At 31.4% G+C, this 19,004-nt stretch overlaps 2 protein-coding genes across 2 annotated transcripts; one reads left to right on the top strand and one right to left on the bottom strand.

Moving 5' to 3' along the window:
• The first annotated feature begins 989 nt into the window (after positions 1–989).
• On the top strand, positions 990–6,145 carry LOC133817312 (probable galacturonosyltransferase 15). Its single transcript, XM_062249795.1, has 7 exons — positions 990–1,147; positions 1,241–1,612; positions 1,943–1,986; positions 2,920–3,072; positions 4,265–4,846; positions 4,936–5,238; positions 5,338–6,145. The coding sequence occupies exons 2-7, from the start codon at positions 1,375–1,377 to the stop codon at positions 5,623–5,625; spliced, it is 1,608 nt and encodes a 535-aa protein (XP_062105779.1). The 5' UTR covers positions 990–1,147; positions 1,241–1,374; the 3' UTR covers positions 5,626–6,145.
• Positions 6,146–6,206: 61 nt separating this feature from the next.
• LOC133817313 (agamous-like MADS-box protein MADS1) lies at positions 6,207–14,979 on the bottom strand. The gene is made up of 9 exons (XM_062249796.1): positions 14,622–14,979; positions 14,267–14,508; positions 10,825–10,906; positions 7,562–7,623; positions 7,378–7,477; positions 7,209–7,250; positions 7,050–7,091; positions 6,706–6,929; positions 6,207–6,568 (listed from the first exon to the last, which is right to left on the bottom strand). Exons 2-9 carry the CDS (start codon positions 14,491–14,493, stop codon positions 6,565–6,567), a joined length of 783 nt encoding a protein of 260 aa, XP_062105780.1. The 5' UTR covers positions 14,494–14,508; positions 14,622–14,979; the 3' UTR covers positions 6,207–6,564.
• Between the last annotated feature and the right edge of the window lie 4,025 nt (positions 14,980–19,004).

Genomic DNA, 19,004 nt, shown 5'->3' on the forward strand with positions numbered 1-19,004 from the left:
AAGAAATTCTTTTAAAGCTCGCATCTAAATGAATGCCATAAAAAATAACATAAAAACTAATTTTTGTAGTAGTATAAATAAATCTTTCCTGATTTCATTTATCCCCTGTAATAGTGGTATGATAATGACTAATTTGTCAACATATACAAAGTAGATGGACTAAATTATATTTAATTCTTCCCGTTGTAAGTTATTTTAATATATTTTTTTAGTGGTCTTAATCATAGGGACGTGTTTGTATCAAAATAGTAAATTTGTTTGAGAAACAATTTGAACATATATATTTATGGAGAACAATTTGTCAAAGCAATTATAGTTTGGAGATTGTTTTTCCAAGCCTAATAAATTTCTAGATATAAAAAGAGTTTTTTCTTTCAAACTAAAAAAAGAAAAGCAAAAACAAAATAAAATAGAATTGATCTAATGATCTCTCCACAGTGTTGTACTTGTACTTGCCTTATCAACCCAAACACACCCGAATGCAATAACCTTTCATGAAATTGAATAGGTTATTTATTATCGTTGAAAGCTGAAGAAATTCAAAGCACAAAAACGAGCTCACATGTGGGCATTTAATTGTAGGGAACCACATCTAAGATTTGAAACGAAAATCACCCATTTTAATTAATCACAACCCCTTAATTTAATCCATTCACTCCTATCCTATATTTCTATGCTTAATTAATTTACAATCATCGACACGGAGTGCGAGCACTCATCAAAACAACAGAAACCAGAAAACGACACGTGTAACATCCCGCAATTTGTCGGTGCCATTACAATAAAGACCAGGGGTAAAAATGTCATTTCACTTATCAATGGAGTAGTAGTAAGTAACTAAATTAAGCTCACTCCACTCACTTAACTCTTTGTATGACACAATTGCCTCCTTTTTTCCCGCGGCTTTGAACGCGGCTTCAGTTTTGGCTTTATTTATTTTTTTTTCTTTCTCCCCCAATTCTTTTTTATTTAATTAATTAGTTAACATTAATTTTTTTTTATTTTTTTAATATATAAATATTTTTTAAGTTATTATTTTTTGTTCCAAGTATAAAAGAGTGAGAGCGTGATCTATGTTGAGCCTTTCCAAAATTATGTTATGGGAGCTGCCAAAGAATCGAACCCGTGACTGACACTACTCTCCCAGGTATCTATTTCTTCGTCTCCGTCGTTCTTTGATTTCGATTCTTTGCATTTCGATCTTCTCCAATCTTTGTTTCTTTGCTCTGTGTACGAACAGATCTTATTATCTCTGGTTCTGGAATCTTCGCGTGTGTTTCTATACATATATATTTACGCATATTCATGGAAGTACTGTATTGGAGAGAAGAAGAAGAAGATACGAATTGGGGAATAAAGATAAACAAGTGATCGATGAAGTTCTACATCTCGACTTCGGGGATAAAGAGGGTTACGATATCAAGTTCTGGTGCCGGTAAGGCCGCTTCACCGACTACATTCACACCGACGGCGGCGACGGCTGGGACTAGGCGGATTACGATTCGGACCTTGCTGCCGGTGGTTTTGGTGCTCGGGCTTCTTTTGCCCTTTCTATTCGTCCGAGTTACCTTTCTCGTGCTTGAATCCGCCACCAGTTGCTCATCCACTCTCGGTACTTCATTATTCCTCATTCAAATTATTAGTTATTAATAAATTTCAAAAGAAGTGGTTTGGGATCAAGCTTTTGTGAGGCTGTTATAGTACGAATTCGATAAAAACGTACTCCATAAAGCAGTATATGTACTCAACCATGGAAACTAAATTATTTGCCATTTTGTTGAATCGGATAATATAGCGTACAGTACTGCTCTGCTCTGAATGAAGTTCTCAGCAAAAAAAAAAAAATTGTTATGAACCTTTGGCTTATGTTGTTTTCCCCAAAAATAAATCAAGATTCTGTTTTTTTTAATAATTAAATTATTATTATTTTTTTAAATTGCAGATTGTATCGGACGAGGTCTTTTCAGCGGGAGTGATTCGTCTCTGGTAAGTGGTTTATCTCTATGACGCGAAGATAATCTTTTTCTCTCTATTTATTTTAAAAGATTATTATTATTTTTTTTGGGGAAAGAATTATAATATTATATTTGTTGAAATAAATTCTGTGAATTGGGAACTAGAAGAACATCACACATAACTGATTCCTACGTGTTCACTATAGGATGGCCACTTGAGTAGTGTGGACCCAATTTTGCTGAATTCTTCTAAAACCTGACAGAATTTCTTTATTTTCAGTCACTTTTAAGTTATATCATAACAGTAATATTAATAATTTCATTTGTTATTTCCATGACTTTTATTTTAGTATTTTATTGTGTACATATAGTATTTGGTTCGGTATGCATGGAATATACTCAAATAGTATTGTTTATGGTGATTACAAATGAAGGCATTAAAAGCAAATATTTTTCAACATTTTCCTAATTTCCATCTCTGGGAGAGAGGGTATGTTAGTCCATGTGAAATATAGAGTACAGTGTTTGGATAAGCGCATTCTGAGGAATTGTCGGTATTCCAAACAATTGCTTTCCTTGCCATGTGGCCAGTTGGGTGCGAATCATATTGTTCTTCTCGTCCACTTGATCTACTTTATTTCAATTTTCAGTGCCATTAATTATTTTTACATAACGAGTAGGAAACAAAAGAAAAGAAGACATAGATAGATACAATAGCTTTAATAATTCGCGTAATTTTCTGTTTCACATTTGGCTAAATCCATTATTCATTCATGATGTCCTTGTAAATACTAAAAAAGGAGTTGCCTTGATGCTCCTCTGGAAAACGCTAAAAAAACCCAACTGGCATATAGCTTTTTGTGTGTGGAGTGTGATGATGCATTCTTACGTCAACACGGTCTCAATGGTTATGATATTTTCTCCTGTCTATTTTTGATATGGTGGTGGCCTGTACCAACTGTAGAAGCTTAAGGATGAGTTGACAAGAGCACTAGTAGAAGCAAAAGAAGTCGAGCTTCATAATGAGGACGGGTTGGAATCTTTTGACGAACTTGTAAAAGAGATGACATCAAAGAGGCAAGACATCAAGACTTTCGCTTTCAAGACAAAGGCTATGGTACTTGCATTATAACCCTGCTCACTTTTTCATTGTCAAAAACATCTATCAATATGCATTGCACATTTTTTTTTTATTGCGTGATTGAATGATGACGACATCTAGTAGTGAGCAGACAGCAGCCACTTTGACTATGTCCATGCTTCTTATTTAGGACTAATCGATTTTACATTATCGACCTTAATGTTAATCCGGGTCGAGACATAGATTATTTTGTATACATGTATGTTTTTTTACTCTTGTACATCAGTAATTCCTTCAGTTCTGGTTTTGAAGAGCTGCTTGCCGGTCAACTAAGAAGTAAATATGATGGCAAAAATAGTGTGGTGTAAAGTTTAAGCAGGGTACCATTTAGTTTGCCCTGGTACGTAGTGGTTAGCCCTTGTCAAGTTGCCTAACACTACCTGGCATGACCCTTTGCCTTTCTGTTACAGAAAAAAAAGCGTACCTTCCTCTGACAGTTGAGAAATCCGAGTCGTACTTGGCAATAGACCCCTAGAGATTCTTTTCTCTCGTCTTTATGTAGATAGCAATTGCACCATCGTTATTGCTTGTCATATTTGCTTTTATGCAACTGTGAATGTTGCAGGAGACTATCTTTAGCAGGAATTGGTCAATTATTACTTTCTATCAGATTTTATGTGATACCTGTTAATTACTGTGCCTGATTTGCTATTTTGGCTAGGTTCGATATAGAAAGTTAGCAAACTGGTTGCATAAAGGATAAAATCACAGTCTGTACTCTGTAATTTTACCCTGTTGCCATTTTGTACACATTTGATACATGTCTACGTTAAGTTGGAGTACAGTTTGTTGAAGAGTTGAAAGAATAATTCATTTCTCTCTCACCAAACGTAGTAGTATGAAGAACCAAGTATTGACAAAGGATTGAAACTATGAATATATAAAAATATCCAAGGCTCTACAATCGTGCATATTGTTGAATTTCTATGCCTTCTCTAATTGATATGGTTGTGTAGTTATAGGTTAACCATTACAAGTAACTACCGGGATGCAAATATTCTTCTAGATTTTGTGTTTCTTAAATCTGCGCTATGAGTTTTTATCTCACTTTCTACGGATCTGAGACTATTTATATTGATTGATATACAAAATTTAGAGTAACAAACTCCTGCTTTACACAACAAATAGTCATGCTAAATCGTATCTGAGTTGATTTTTTAATATGCAGCTATCAAGAATGGAGCGCAAGGTTCAGTCAGCCAGACAACGTGAATCTATTTACTGGCATTTAGCTTCACATGGTGTCCCCAAGAGCTTACATTGTTTATGCCTCAAGTTAGCTGAAGAGTACGCAGTAAATGCCATGGCTCGAATTCGTTTACCCCCTCCTGAATATGTTTCTCGCCTTTCTGACCCTAGCTTTCACCACCTTGTCCTACTTACTGATAATATTCTAGCAGCCTCAGTTGTTGTCTCTTCTACACTCGAAAACTTGGCCAATCCTGAAAAATTGGTGATCCACATTGTTACTGACAAGAAGACTTACACTCCAATGCATGCATGGTTTGCAATGAATCCTGTTAAGTCAGCAGTTGTGGAAGTAAAGGGGCTGCACCAATATGATTGGTCTCAGGAAGTTAATGTTAAAGTCAAAGAGATGTTGGAGATCAATCGCTTGATATGGAGTCATTACTACAATAATTTGAAAGAAGAAGATATTGAACACGAGAGTCAAAATAAAAGGTACTTAGAGGCCTTAAGTCCCGGCTGCCTTTCTCTATTGAATCATCTCCGAATTTATATCCCTGAGGTAATTACTCCATTATTTTCATAGAATCTCCCTGTTCGAAATTGAATGTGAATTTGTAATGATGCATCTGATTTTCATGGGCCACACAGCTATTTCCAAATCTCAACAAGATTGTGTTCTTGGACGATGATGTTGTAGTGCAGCATGACATATCATCTTTGTGGGAAATGGATCTCAATGAGAAAGTTGTTGGCGCAGTTGTGAGTTCATGGTGCGGAGAGGACTGCTGTCCAGGAAAAAATTTTAAGGACTACTTAAATTTTTCACACACTGCTGTATCATCCAACTTTGATCATGATCGCTGTGCATGGCTATATGGTATGAATGTCTTTGATCTTGAAGCTTGGAGGATGTCCAACATCACAGAAACTTACCATGAATGGTTGAAACTTGTAAGTATCTTCTGGTCCAAAACTACCTGGTTGTGAGAGCTGTTTATTGGATGTAAGTATCACCAATGATGTGATTTTTTTTTTTATTTGCAATTGCAGAACCTCAGAAATGGGTTGTCATTATGGTATCCAGGAGTAACTGCACCAACCTTGATTGCATTTGAGGGTCATGTACATCCGATTGAGCCCTCATTCCACTTGGATGGATTAGGTTTTCGCAATCCAGACGTTAGTGATCGGCAACTTCTGGAAGCTGCCGCGGTTATACATTTTAGTGGACCTGCAAAGCCGTGGCTTGAGATTGGGAACCCAGAGGTTCGAGGCTTGTGGAATAAACATGTAAATTCGTCAAACAACTTTATGAGAAAATGTAGAATCATGGGGTGAAAGAGAAAGAAGTTGTCTCTCTCATTCTGTCACATATTCATTTTGGAACAAAAACCATGGGCACAGTTTGGGACTAGAGGGAAGAAGGTTTTGCCTTCAGTCTCTGCTCACACTAAAGCTCTGGACCGACCGATATAAGATGCTTTGTCCATAATAGAAAATAGACCATGAAGGTACGTACCTCGGAAATACACTATAGTCAAAATTCGTATTCAACCTTCAAGAGAGATTATATGGTTGTAACTCTGACATTAATATTGTAAATTTTAGTTGCATAATTAGATGTAACTCTTGAAAACGGTTTAAAAGTGTTATCATTCTCTCGATAAGCATTCCAAACTATGTATACCAAGTAATACATGCGAGAAGTGTTTATTTTTTCCCTTATTCTATGGATTAGAGAATATATAGTAACTCATTACTTCCACCTTGATTTATTAAAAGGTTTGGAATAATATTATTTTTCCTTTGTAGTTGTTGTAATGGATTCATGGCTTTAGGAATTTGTCTTCTTTTTTAAGATTACATGCGATATCATATACGAAAATACACATCAATTTTGAAAAGGCATATTTATGTTCGAACATAGATACATCGGCATCATGTATATATAATCATCAAAGATGAAATTAAAGGAAAATGCAATGGGTGCACAACAAAGGTTGGGTGCTTATAATAATAAGCTAGCTAGCAAAGTCCAAACTGAGCTTAATAAAGTCTAGCTATATATATAAAGAAATTGTAGTGGAGTGGAGTACAGGTCCTCTCTCTCTCTCTCTCTCTCTCTCTATATATATATATATAGTACGTGGGTACGCTTAAGTTTCTGGTTTTGCAAAGTCACATATACAACAATAACATATGTATATCGATCAGAAAAACAAATATATTTAAGAGAAGAAAATTCCAAATCTCCTTCTGGATTGTTTGCTCTGCACTTCAACTGCACCCAAAATTAAAATTCCAAAAAAGAGAGAAAATTTATCAAAGAATATCACATAATAAATTAGTTGGCAATCTATTAGTTTCAAATAATAAATTAACATGTATACATATACTTGTGGGAATAAGAAATCTTACACAAGTTGGAAACCTGTCTGGTCTGGACGAGAATAGTGGTGATTGGAATCCATGAGGGTTACAGGGAGAAAGTTCCGATGATCATAGGGTTGCGAAGCCGGAACATTGGAGTCGTTGCTGGCGGGTCTGGTTGCCGTCGGCATCAAATTCATTTGCTGCTGTTGCTGCTCCTCTTGCTCTTGCTGATCCTGCTGCTGCTGCTGTATCCTCTCATTTTCAGCAATCTGTATTCCATCCAATCCAATCCAATCCAATCCAAACGTTAACCTTCTTTTTACTCTCCCTCCAAATTTTCTTCTTATATAATTGCATAAAAAGAAAAAGAGATTATAAAGTGTTATAACCTTTGCTCTCAGATAGTTGTTATGGTTTTGCAACTCCATCTCCTGCATATATATATATATATATGTATATAAATACGAGTAATATATATTAATAATCCCAGTCCAAAACCAAAGCCAAAATTGTGTTTATATTAATTAAGCTACAGAATACATACGTACCCTCTTTTGCATGAACTCGATTTCCGCAAATAGCATTTCATTCTAGCAGAATTCAACCGCACCATAAACATTAATTGGTATATATATCATATAATTAAGCTAGTTAATTTTCATTAATACAGTAATTAAATAAGTTTGATATTGCATATATATATATATATACACGTACCTTCTTGGATCTAATTCTGCTGATTCCTCTCTCCAATCTTCCCTCGAGGCTCTTGAGGTCCTTGAAGGTCATAGTACTTATAGCTTCACCCAGTATGTGCCTGTTTAAATGATCTGTTAAGCCCCAATATATAGGCAAATTAAACTAGCTATAGTTAATAACTAACTAATAGTACTGTAATTACCTGTTTGAATTCTGAAGTTCCCGGATTTGCCTTCTCAGTTTGGAGGATTCTTGCTGGTAGAACTGACCACGTATATAACATTAAAATTAATGATAAGATCAACTCTATATTAATTATATTTAGTAATAAAAAAATTACTCTTTTTTCTTTTTCTATTTTGTTTTTGTTTTTTTGCAATTTGTTTAGTTTATTAATTAGCCTCACATTAATCCAAACAAGTGGTGGAAGGAATCTTCAACTATATAGAATAAACAACATTAATTATTAAGTTCCATGGAGAGTTAGCTTCTTTTGCTTCAAGGAAAGAAATTGTCAATTCTCATCACGAATACAAGATTTTTATTTATTTATTTATTTATTTTAGATTTGCACCCCTAATTTTTCAAGAACCGATGGGGAAGATAACAAAATAAAATAAATTATTAATCAATTTACTTAATTATAGTTGATTTAGCTAGAGATATATATTTTAATTTTTTTTTGTATGTTATACGAATCTAGTAACGATTGGAGCTTTTTGATTTTATATATCGAGGAGAAAAAAAAAACTAGTAGTAGAATAGTATAGTATTTAAAATACTTGAAAAAGGGGGACAAGCTAGAAAAACAAAAGATAATCAAATCACACTTTTCAGCGAAGAAGATTTGAAATTCCTCTTTCCTCTTTCTATTTCTTTGTCTACTATATTCCTTCAACTTCCTTTTCTCCTAAAATTTTGGATATTTCAAAAGCAAATATTAGTTATTTCAGTATATTTTTTTCCAGACATAAAAAAAAACTAAAAGTATGCATATAATTGTAAACATTTATCTATACATACACAAATTAATTTATAAAGAGACTTAAAAATCCAAACAAAAAAAAACTAATAGATAATGTGTACAAAGTGTTTAGAATTGAAAAACGAAGAAAATTAGTAAGAATGACATCTTTTTTTTAAGTCATTTTGCACTTTGGCATACTTCTGATAATTTTTTGCAAAATAATCTTGTTAAATCAATTGTTTACATTTTTCGATTAGCTGTCTAAAATTTTTGACTGGCGGTCTGAATTTTTCAACCAGCTGTCTAAATTTTTGGACTTGCTGTCTAAATTGTCAGATGTCATTTTACAAAGAATTATCAAAACTAGATTAAAGTGCAAAATGACTTTACAAAATAAGTTATTTTGCCAAGAGACCCAAAAATAAATATTGTGACAACAATATTTGATGTGTTTCTAAAACACACATTTATGTTCACAAGATACGCTTACTTGTCCATATACCTACAAAAATAAAGGAGTATTTGTCTAGAAAAAAAATCTGCTGTCCCCAATTCTATGTCTCCTCCATGTCCCACCAATTATTTTAAGACACCACATTTATGTATAGTTGGGAAAAGAGAAAGTTGTAAATAATTTAAATATATATTAAATAAATAAATGAGGTGTCTTTAAATAATTGGTGGGACATGGAGGAGACAGGAAATTTGGAGACAGGTGATTTTTTTTCATTTGTCTAAATATGAAGATTAATTATGTATTCTAGCTAATTAAGTTCAAATAATAATTTCTTCAATGTTGTTGAGAATAGAAGATATTTACAATTTACAATGCAAAATCAAATTATTAGGTTTCAATTTCCAGTGTAGCTAGCTAGTAGTTGAATGGTTTATAATAATAATAATTATTCAATCAACTTATTTGCAACCGAATATAAATCAGGTGTCAATGAAGCAAACTTTTCAGAGAAAAGATTTTCCTCTTCTTTTATCTTTTTTCTTTGTTGATTCCTTCATCTTCCCTTATTCACTAAAATTTTGGACCTATCAACATTTTTTAATACCTTTAATATTCTCTCAAACAATTCTAAAAACTAAAAAAATATGAAAATACGAATTTATTTACAAAGACATTTATAAAAAAAAAAAAAACAGATAAAGATTACCAAGGTTGTTTGTTATTTTTTAAAATTGAAAATCGAAATATTATTTTTACCATCATTTTCTACGGTTTAAAACAACAACTTTGAAGTGAAATTCCAAACAAAGCAGCGTATTTTTTTTTTTAAAGTATAGTTTTAACATATATATTTTCCAAAAAAAACACACACACATTTATGTTCACAATTACAAGCAATCTATTGTTATATGTTACTAAAATATTTTCTATTTAATTATTTTACGTTAAAAAACAATTGTAAAATATGTTGTGGAGAAGACCATAATGTAGATGTATTGATATAATCAACTTGCAGGTTTCAATTTCCAGTCTGATATAGTTATGCTTTAATTATATTTATGATTATTAATTTTCCATAAACTTATTTACAAATATAATTCAGGTGAGCAATGAAGCACCATCAAGTAAATTCTGTGTACAATAATTCTTTGAAGCATGTAAACCTAATTAGCTAATTGGTTTTGTTAATAACTTCTTCTAAAAGAAATAGAATATATATATATATGTGTGTGTGTGGTACACATAACTTTTGATTGTAATAACTTAATTATTGACAATTATGCATGGGACAATTTTATTAGAATCATTAATATTAGCAGCAGGAAACCAATTTTGATTTGCTTCAGACAAATTTCAATCGTAGTTAAAATAAGAGAATTGTTAAAGAGTATTATTGGTGCTCAACACTGTAAAGATGTGACATTTCATTATTGGTACAATCCAATATATGGTTCCACATATTTGAATTTAATAAATATTATGATATATTGTTAATCAACTATAAAGTGACACTGATTATAGTGTTAGACACCTTAAAGTATCGAATAACAATACTCTTAAAATACTACAGAAAATTATGTAAACTTTTTGCCATAGTTAACTTTTAGGAAAGCTTTAGTACGTATAGTAGAATATTTTTGGAATGTTTTTACTACGTACTCACAATCTTTGATATCCACCTCTTTCAAAGTACTCTTAGCAAAATGTTATAATAGACTGCAAAAGTTTAATAAATAAAAAGATTTATTCTACTTTTTTTTTTTTTTCAATTTATTTACCAATGTTCTTTAAAGTTAGCAGAAAGTGAGTCACTGGTTCTAATATCTGAAACCCCACTAAAAGTCCCTTTTTAATTTATTAAATATATAGTTTAATACTTAGCATTTTTTTTATTCGTACCCCTGTTTACAGATAAGACATACTCTTTTTTGTTGTTCATTCATTAATTATGTAGTATAATTATCAAGAACATACAGGCTATAATCTTTAAATATATATATATATATATATGTGTGTATATATGTAAATATATATTGATTACCTGAACATTAGCTTCAGCAACAGATCCAGTGTTTGTAGAATCACTACATGCTTTCTTGTACTTATCAATTGTCGCTCTAACGCTGCATTATATTGAAAAAAAACTTCATTTGTTATTATTATATATATTGTTTTAATATAAATAGCAGGGAATAATTAAAATAGTTGATAAATCCTTATAATGGTCATACAAAGCCACATGTGTATACATCCTTGAGTTAATTATATAATTAAAAAAATTTATGTTATCGCACTTTATATATACCAGAGAGGCCTATTATTATGTACTTGTCGTGTAGCTAATCTAGAGAATATATCATCAATTATAATAAGCTGCAAAATATACTTATATACAAGTATATATCATAATCCAACCAAAAGAAAATTTAGCTTGCTAGGTATATATATATATATATATATATATATATAAATCGCTCGCATATAAGAAAGTTTAGCTTGCTAGCTACAATCAATACTACTGGATAAACACAATAAATATTTTTCACTATCTTAAATGAAGAAGGGGTTAGCATATACTAATAATCTATTTTAAATATACTTAATCTCTCTTTGCAGCAATAATATATAATTACTTAAACTAACATCTAATATCAACAACAACAAAAAGTACGTTTCTTAATTATCTGTAAAATATTTAATCACAAATTGTATAATAAATTTATGTTTTATGACAATAATTTGTAGATAATAATAAAATTAATTTGTTGTAGCTAACAGTATATTTAATTACAACAAAATGTAAAAAAATTAATTACCAGCCTTTTAGATTTATATTAAGTTTATTATTTCGATAACAATTTTTATTTTAATTTAGTTACCAACATTCGACTAAAACTGCATATTTTTTTAGTCTTATACATAATCTTGATTGAATTGAAATTGGAGGTTGCATCAATGTTGTTTAATCTCAAATTGAAACTTTAATAGGGAAAATTTTAATGAGAGAAAAGATTAGAAAAATAACAAATTAAGGAAAATAATGTCGTAAACCTTAATATAGTATATTTTTATTATCTTTTTTTAATATATGTATAAATGTTCTAAATTTTACAAAATTAAATAAATTAAAAAAAACTATAATTTACTGAACATTGTTTATCTTTTCATATCAGTCTTATATTTTATTACAAAATAATTTATATATACATGGTTTTGCATTGTTATGGATAACTAAACTATACCATCTATATTAGCCAATAATAATTTCTTTCTATTTTTTTTCTTTGAAAGGATAATTTCTTCTATCAAGATACAATTGATTACAATTTACAAAACGTTAATAAGGGTTAAAATATATTTATTAGTACAATAATGCTTGATATATATATCGGAGAGAAATGACGACGATGACTTGATATATATCGGAGAGAAATGACGACGATGACTTGATATAAGGGATTAGTGTGAGAAGACCCTATATGTCTTTTCTTTTCATAAACCAAAATCATACTAACTCATCTCTCTCTCTCTCTCTCTATATATATATATATTTATATCAACTCATCATGGATATTACTACCTTAATCTCCCCGAGCCAGTGATTGGTCGTCTCTGCTAACTTCGCAGAAGATCCCAAACTATAATTGGTTCGAGTATCTTAACCACTACAGGTATGCCACGTGGCAACAACCCATTACACGAGGGGTAATGACCAAAGATCACATCGTAAAACCTCTTCCTCGATACCGTCAAAATCCAATACACGACTTACATGTATTTCAAAATCGATGAAACTAATAATAATAATAATAATGAAAAGAAAAGAAAAGAAAAGAACAGATCCTTTTCCTGTCTCAACACAGAGAACTTATCAAAAGTCTGTGTTTGATAGTCAATATTTTCTCTTGCTCTCTCTCTCTCTCTCTATGTATATATATATATATACATCACTCTCCATGCATCTCCTATAATCAGCTAAGTCAGCAAAACAAAGCCACTCATTGGCTCGTACCCCTTCGTTTCTTTTAACCCATTTCCATGTAACACTAGTCTTCCTTCATCTGTCACTCTCTTTTCATAACTTGTCTGAGATTTTAGGTTTGAAGTGATCAAGTAATTACAATTATATAAATATATATTAATAATTATTAGTAAAAGAAAGTACTAAGCTACTAGCCTCATATATTATTTTCATCATCGTCTATTCTAGTATACTGAAAATACAAAATAAAGAGAGAAAGAAGCGGAAACTGCTATAAGAGAGAAAAGGGCATTAAGAAAAGGGCGAAAGCCAAAGATAGAGTAAAGGAATCTTGGCATGCACTACCTTGTTGTTCAGAAAGAAACTAGTGAAAAATCACTTGTGATGACGTGATCAAAAGATTCGTGTGTGTGTGTTTATGTGTTCAATGGTAAATAATTAATAACATATTATAACTTGCTAGTTCCAATTCCACGCAGGTGCACCCTGCAATATAGTGATATATCTCACTCTTATTCTTTTTCTTTTATGGGTAATATAGGGAACTGTAATTAGTATATGAGCATTAATTGATTAATTATTATTTCCTAAACATACCCTTTTAAGTTTTTGAAACCCTAATTTCGATTACCTAAAATAAACCCTAATCTGTACGCAATTTCATTGGCGATTTGGTGACATTATATACTAAGAAAAAGTCTAGAGAATAGAGGAGAGGGCTAGGCAGTGTGAGCTAATGAGAGTGTGACACCGCTAGTACTCTTTTTTTTGGTTCATTGTATATATGACATAAGAAAGAGAGAAAGTAAGATCTAGAGGCAAAGTCGAATATATACAAACATATGAAATTCAAAGTGATAAAACTGACCTAAACAATCTTTTAGTAAAGCCTATATATATATGCAACTTTGCCCTAAATTATAACTATATATGTATATAAAGATATGTTAATACTACTATTTGGGCCTGTAGATCTACAATATTTTCTGTTGAACGAACGAATAGGAGATATATATGTGAAAGACGAAAAGGAAAACCAAACACACCTCACTCAATATTCTTCAAAAGATTTTTCCCTCAAAAAGTTCACACCAGAGAAAAACCCAAAAAGAAAAAAAAGGAAAAAAAAAAAAGAGTGAGTGAATCAATGTTTGCTTTTTTTTTTTCTCCGGGTAAAAAAAAAAAGGAAAGAAAGAAAGCAAAAACAAGAATCGATCTTTGCTTGAGATCTGAAATAATAGAAACTGGTCAATCTTTATTCTCTAGAAATACTATGTCTCTCTTGGTTAATTGGTGCTCATCGATCCTTTAACATAAGCAAAGAACATATATACACATGCACATACACACATATTTTTTAAAAAAAAACGAATTAAATTGTACATATATATATATATATATATATATATATAAAAGCAAAGTAATTAAAAATGAAATATTAAGCAAAAGTAGTGAATAGTATAGTTAGATATGATGAAGAGAGAGAGAGAGAGAGAGAGACCTGTTGTTAGCATACTCATAGAGGCGTCCACGGCTGGAGAAGACGATGAGAGCAACCTCAGCATCGCACAAAACAGATAACTCATAAGCTTTCTTAAGCAAACCATTGCGTCGTTTACAGAAGGTGACTTGTCTGTTTGTGGTGTTCTCTATTCTCTTTATCTCTATTTTCCCTCTTCCCATTTTTCTATGGGAAGAGCTCTCCGCTTCTTGATTTGGGAACTCCATGGTTGCTGATTTTAACTATATATATATATTTAATCAACCAAAAAAACAATACTCAATTTCATAACAACTTACACAACTAAATTAAACAAACTTAACATGTATATATATATATATATATATGCACAAACCTTGTCTATGATCAAAGTTTATGGTAATGGAAAATAATAGAGGAGAAGACCTATAATAATACTCTATTTTTTTGTTTTTTGTTTTGGGAAGTTGAGTCTGTGATCAAGAAGAAGATATATAGAGGTGCAGGAGCTGGTCTAGCAGAGATGGGTATTTTTGGTACTCAAAATAGACCTTTTAACCATTCTCCAACTCACACTGATCTTTTATTTGCTTTTCATCGTGGGGTCTAGATTAAAAATACTTACATATATAAACATTTTTTTTTTATTTTTCGTATATATTTCTCTTTTGGTATTGAATGTATTAATGAAATAAGCTATAAATATATATGTGTCTATATGAGTTAAAGGGTTTAAATAATATTTTCACTTAGTTCAAATATATTCCAAAGTTATGTATAGGGGAAATTAAAGCTAGGAGGTGATAATAAATGTGTAGTCTTTTGGAAAATGACTTGTATTTATGGCTGGGGCTTGAATTGAATGATATATATATATACATACACATGTATACAAATGAAAAGTAAAATAATAGTGATAATGAACCCTTTTTTAATTTCTAAGCTTCACTCAATACGTGCTAGTTATAATAATGCTACAAAGAGAGAGAGAGAACAAATATAATGATGATATCAGAGTCTGATAATCCATGCATATATGTAATGATTTGCTTCTTGGAATTTAATTTATTATAGATTTGGTTTCTGAGTTCATTATTACTGGGGTAAAAAGTTTTTTACTGGCCCCCATATCCCATGCCAATTGGACCCTAGCCTGGGGTCTCGCTCCATTTCAAACATGTCTTGATCAGTAGTACTCTTGGGCACTTTCTATTGGATAGGGCGGACCAAAAAATGAAGAGATATTCCCATGTGAACAATGGTAATTAAATTTATTCATAAAATCTCCTGTTTTCTTGATGATCGTTTTAATATTTTATGGTAGGACTGAAAGAACCTTTTTCGGTGATTTCTTTTTTGTCTCCGTTATGTCATTTGACGGCCCCTACTCAGCCTAATATATTTGTTATATTGTATTGGGGGTAGTTCTCTAGTGCTCACCCCTTCTCTAGTTTTTGGCTCGAGAAATATTTTTTGTACAATTTTTTTTATGGTCATGTATATTGTAGTTATTTAGAGAATCTTGCAAATTTTTCGATACATTCTGAATAATTTACAGTGTAGAAAACAAAGTTCAAATAGTTTGCACAAGTGACAATTTTTTTTATGCGTGTGAACCATGTTTTCAGTACTGTAAATTATTAATAATTTTATAAAAATTTGTAACATTCTCTAAATAACTATATTGTACGTAGTCATAAAAAAGAAATTTGCCAAAAATACTTCTCGAGCCAAAAACACAAAAAAATGCCCCGGTGTACCATTTTTGGGGTGCAATGAAGAACCCTCTTATTGTATATATATGTCACACTGCTACTCCTGATATTTTTTATCCATGTCACATTGCATGCATGCTAAAGTCTCCCCATAAAAGTTATCATAGGGCCACTTATAATAACTCTGCTCTAACAACGACTCCGTAGGGGAAGACATTAAACATATACAATGTCTTCTTCGTATAGCCATTAAATACCTATTTTGTTGAACATTTTACTTGCAGATAATCAACTAAAATCAAATATATATTTCGAAAATAACCTCTTCTTTTTACTATATATTGTACCAATGTTGATCATATATATATATATATATGAAGCTATATATATATATATATAGCTGCTCTATTCATGAAGTCTTAGTACCTAATAACAGGGGTCACCAAAGGAATCTCTTTTGTTGTATTCGATTGACATTAACTCAAATTTGATGCCCATACTTTATTAAAGCCAAAAGAGTACTTGGCCAATTGCTCTATCTCCATTTATTTCGTCCTCTCTCTAGCCATTCTATCCTGAATTAAATAAAATAGTTAGTCTTGTTATGTTTGTTAGTTATCTCTCTTTATCTGTTAGTAATATTATTCTGTTTAATCTCTCTTGAGCTGTTATTGTAAATAACTTCTGTAACTCTTCATATATAAATAAGACAAAGCTTTCTAATATCACTCACTTGATCAGAAGTATTTTACTCAAACACTTTCTCTGTTTACTTGGTAACAGAGCTACTATATAAAAATTAATGTATCTATATAGTCAATATGACCAGCGTTTAATTAATCATTTGTCCTTATTATATTCTAATATTGGCAGAGTTGTTTTATAAAAATGAGATTAACCATGAAAGCTTCCCATACTTGGATAACATTTTCAACTTATTTAAGAACTTCTCACTTTTCAAGACGTGTTTATATATTGTTATTTTGGAAGAAAGTTTTCGGATTTTAATTCCAATACAACAATTACAAACTAACATTGTGACATGTCATCGTAATAGGTGGTTTCGCTCTTATTGGGATGATTTTTAGGTTCCATTAGCCACTGCAATAGTCCTTATCTTGCAAAAAAAAAAAAAAAATTAAATGTGCTCTAAAACTTTTCATCAGGTGTCTTGCAGTTATTGTGCAAGGCTACATGAAATATGGAGCCCGAAATCCTTTTTTGTTGTAGTGTATCTAAATATATAATAATAAGGGTCATGAATTCCATTGTGGACTTCATATTTTTAAAGTACTTGCTTTTCATGATTGTTCAGGAAATAACTTTTTGAGACATATTTTTTTTTTAAGTATGCGTGAAACAAAAAATAATTACAAGAATACTTTACATACTAAAATATTCCATACCCATTTTATAAATAATTCACTTTTTTTTTTTATGTCAATTTATGAAGTCAAATAATAAATGAAGCCAAAAGTTCCCACCGGAAAAATAAAATAAAATGCCTATTTACAAATACAAACCCGATTAACTAGAAATCATACAACTCTTAACTATCCAAGTTTTATTGTTCTTCAACCGTACTCTTGTTGACCCAATATTTCTGCCCACCAAGACTGCTGCCACCCTTGCAAAAGAGAAAGACAATGAGTGAGGCCGATATATATATATATATATGCATGTTGATCACGGATCGTTAGATATATTTGGATATGGGTATATAGATCAGGCCTAAACGATTGCATTGGATGCATGTGTTGTACCGCAAAGAGTTTACATAGGATATGCATTATCTAAAGTGCACTTTTAAAGATGAACATGGTATGAAGAGGAGAAACCAAGATAATATATACCAACAAAAAATTTACAGTATATTCCACCAATTCAAAAGTTCAAACTATATGTCTCAAAATCTTGAACATGTTATGTACTTGATTTGTTATATATGATCGATGAATATGAAATTAAAGATGGTATAGATTTTGACATTTTGTGGACTGAATATTGCTTTGAAAACAGATGAATAAATTGCGGCAAAAAATAGAAGAGGATCGTATATGTAAACTTTCATCTTAGTTTTTTCGAGCGATAATACACATGGTCCTCTTAGTTCTAATTATACTCTTGGTCAGCTTTGTTTGTGTTGATGCAGAGAATAAACAAGGAACAAAAATACTAATATAGTTTTCTGGGTTGAGTCGCGGACCAAGTCGCTCTTTTTAAGATGTTTCATGGCTCTGTCCTAAGTGTGCACATCAACCTATCAACTGCGCCGTACCCAAGATAAAACAGTCTAGTTCATCACTGTACGATATCCTCTGCACCGAAGGAAACCACCACATACACCCCATAATTACTAAAGAAAATCAAGAGAATAAAAAAGAATATATATTTTTTTTATAAAAGGCATGTTTTTTCTGTTTTTCTAATTTGTATAATTATGGAATTAAAAAGTTAGATCTGAGAAGTAACGGGAAGAAGAAAACATTTTTCTGAACATGGGAGAAAAGTCATATCGTGCAGAAAATTAAGGAGAAAAAACAGATATTTCAGTCTCCCAATTTGACTGCACTAAACACGTTTAACTAAAGAGTAAAAATTATATTTATTAAATAAGTTTTTTTAAATTAAAAATAAAATGTGACACCACACCACCCATTTGGCTCGGTCGGACGGCAACGACGCACGTGTGGTGGTCAAGTGTGTGAGTTCTCACCCATGCGCACAAATCTGGGTACCCCTTGGGGCACACCCCAAGGATTAGCACTTGCATCTTATATACACTCTTGGAAGAGTGTTCCAAATCCATGTGAGACTTTTTCCATATCACACACAAAAGACACTTGTTCCAATTTTTAATAATTCACTTTTACTTTTGAAAAAAGTTCCAACAATCTCCCACTTGAATTTTTTAAAATATTTTCTCGAGCAATATCAGAATCTATAAGATTGTGCATAAACAAATGTATCTTTCGACTTAAACATTTGCGTAGTGAATAGGATTTAGATTATACTAGAGTGACATGTAGTCTTAAACTCTATCT

This window comes from Humulus lupulus, chromosome 2 (genome assembly GCF_963169125.1).
Source record: "Humulus lupulus chromosome 2, drHumLupu1.1, whole genome shotgun sequence".
Lineage (NCBI taxonomy): Eukaryota > Viridiplantae > Streptophyta > Magnoliopsida > Rosales > Cannabaceae > Humulus > Humulus lupulus.